The sequence below is a fragment of the Sprattus sprattus genome (assembly GCF_963457725.1).
Source record: "Sprattus sprattus genome assembly, contig: scaffold_65, whole genome shotgun sequence".
Taxonomy (NCBI): domain Eukaryota; kingdom Metazoa; phylum Chordata; class Actinopteri; order Clupeiformes; family Clupeidae; genus Sprattus; species Sprattus sprattus.
Genome location: NW_027666986.1, coordinates 150,001 through 152,500, shown reverse-complemented (window position 1 = coordinate 152,500; position 2,500 = coordinate 150,001). Strand labels below are relative to the sequence as shown.

Below are 2,500 nucleotides of genomic sequence, written 5' to 3'. Positions count from 1 at the left end.
TCAATGAAACATTAAAGCAATTAGGTTAGTGTGCGGGTATTTGCTTGTCTTACTGAAGTACGTGTCAAGTAGCTGGGCCCCTGTGTGTGTGTGTGTGTGTGTGTGTGTGTGTGTGTGTGTGTGTGTGTGTGTGTGTGTGTGTGTGTGTCAGTGTTTCCATAGGCCAGTAATTGTTGTTTTGTTTATGCCTGGCAAAATGTATAAAATTCGGATTAATCAAAAACTTGATCCAAATGTCCGGTGACAATGCTTTGATTGTCAGAAACATCATGGTTAGCTAGTCAAATTGTGCTATTTCTACGAGAAGGATGTAATATATTGGAAAATCAGCAGCCAAAGCCTTTTGGGATTGTTTGATATAAAGTGACGTAAGTGGTTGCTTGATAAAAAGTGACATCTGTAGTTGCTACGCAAGACCGCTTGACAGTTTCTGTGGTCCGTTTGATTGGACAAAGCAGTTTCTGCCTGCACTACGGTGGCCAGATGTGGACATTATCTATTTATAGTGACTTTAGGTACAGCCTACACTACAGTGGCCAGATTGGGACATAATCTATCAATAGTGAATTTAGCTACAGCCTACACTACGGTGGCCAGATTGGGACATAATCTATCAAAAGTGAATTTAGCTACAGCCAAATGTCCAGCCCATAATAACATCCTGGCAGCAGTCACTTTCACTGAAGTAATGTTTTATGAAGTCTAATTCCCAGTGGGCTTGCTCTGCAGCTCTCTAATGGGCTTTAACTGCGGATGACCTACAGGGTGGGAGTTTGGTAATCGTCTGTCGTAGAAACCCCAGACATGAACCTTTTCATTTTTTATTAGAAATGAAATTTGCCTCAATCAGATCTGTGAAAACCGTCTCAGGGCAGTGTGGTTCACTGTTAGTTTGTCATCTTTTGGGCGCGGGTGGCGGGGGGGGGCGGTCAGGACTGGAAAAAAGCACCAAAAGTTCTCTTACAGATCCTGTGGCCTGCTATCTGAGATTTGGGACCGTGAATCCAGCTGTGTATGCTTAAGAGATACAAACCAAAATGTGTTTCTGCCTGTATCTATGTGCCTATCTGTGTGTGTGTGTGCGTGCTCCACTCGGCATGTATACGTGGCAGGCTGTGTGTGTGTGTGTGTGTGTGTGTGTGTGTGTGTGTGTGTGTGTGTGTGTGTGTGTGTGTGTGGTCAGCTGGCCCTAACGTCCCCTTGATGCCCCTGCAGGTGCTGAAGAACCTGCCCCGTGTGGAGGGTCGCCCCGGTGCCTCCTTGCCCGCGATGGACTTCGAGGCCATGGAGAAGGAGCTCCGCCAGATTCACGATGACGACATCACCCCCGAAGACGTCGTGTCGGCCGCCATGTACCCCAAAGTGTTCCAGGAATTCCGCGAGTTCACCAAGACCTTCGGGCCCGTGGACTGCCTCAACACACGCCTATTCCTGGACGGACCGAAGATCGCAGAGGAGTTTGAGGTGAAGTTCCTTAATGAAATAACTTATGGTTCCCATGTCTAAGGTTAGGTTTCTTTATAAAATAACTCCTGGTTTACATGTCTGACGTGAGATTCCTGTATAAAATAACTCCTGGTTTACATGTCTGATGTGAGGTTCCTGTAAAAATTACTCCAGGTTTACATGTCTGATATGAGGTTCCTGTATAAAATAACTTATGGTTCACATTTCTGAGGTGAGGTTCCTTTATAAAATAACTCCTGGTTTACATGTCTGACATGAGGTTCCTGTATAAAATAACTTATGGTTCACATTTCTGAGGTGAGTTTCCTTTATAAAAGAACTTGTGGTTCACATGTCATTCTGTTACTCTCTCTGCTTCTACAACACCTCTGTCCCTCCTCCTCCTCGTTCATCTGTTGGCTAGTTTTCTCTCTCCTCCTCTTTCTCCGTCACTAAGGAACACACAAGCTCTCACTAACACACACACACACTCTCTAACACCCACACTCTCTCTAACACACACACACACACACACACTCTCACTAACACACAAACACTCTCACTAACACACACACACACACTCTCGCTAATACACAAACACTCTCTCCTCATCTTTCTCTCTCACTAACACACACACACACACACACACACACACTCTCTCCTCATCTTTCTCTCTCACTAACACACACACACACACACACACACACTCTCTCCTCATCTTTCTCTCTCTCACTAACACACACACACACACACACACTCTCCTAATTTTTCTTTCTCACTAACACACACACACACTCTCCTCATCTTTCTCTCTCACTAACACACACACACACACACTCTCCTCATCTTTCTCTCTCTCACTAACACACACACGCACACACACACACTCTCCTAATCTTTCTCTCTCACTAACACACACACACACACACTCTCCTCATCTTTCTCTCTCACTAACACACACACACACACTCTCTCATCATCTTTCTCTCTCACTAACACACACGCACACACACTCCTCATCTTTCTCCCTCACTAACACACACACTAACACACA

The 2,500-nt window shown here is 45.2% G+C and overlaps 1 protein-coding gene across 1 annotated transcript in view; it reads left to right on the top strand.

Moving 5' to 3' along the window:
* Positions 1-2,500, top strand: part of LOC308382520 (pyruvate carboxylase, mitochondrial-like) — a gene marked incomplete at both ends in the record, with an annotated part of 12,586 nt that overhangs the window by 5,009 nt on the left and 5,077 nt on the right. Inside the window, one exon of the mRNA XM_080860924.1 lies at positions 1,216-1,464. Coding sequence (XP_080717050.1) covers positions 1,216-1,464 — 249 coding nt within the window. The remainder of the gene's footprint in view (positions 1-1,215; positions 1,465-2,500) is intronic.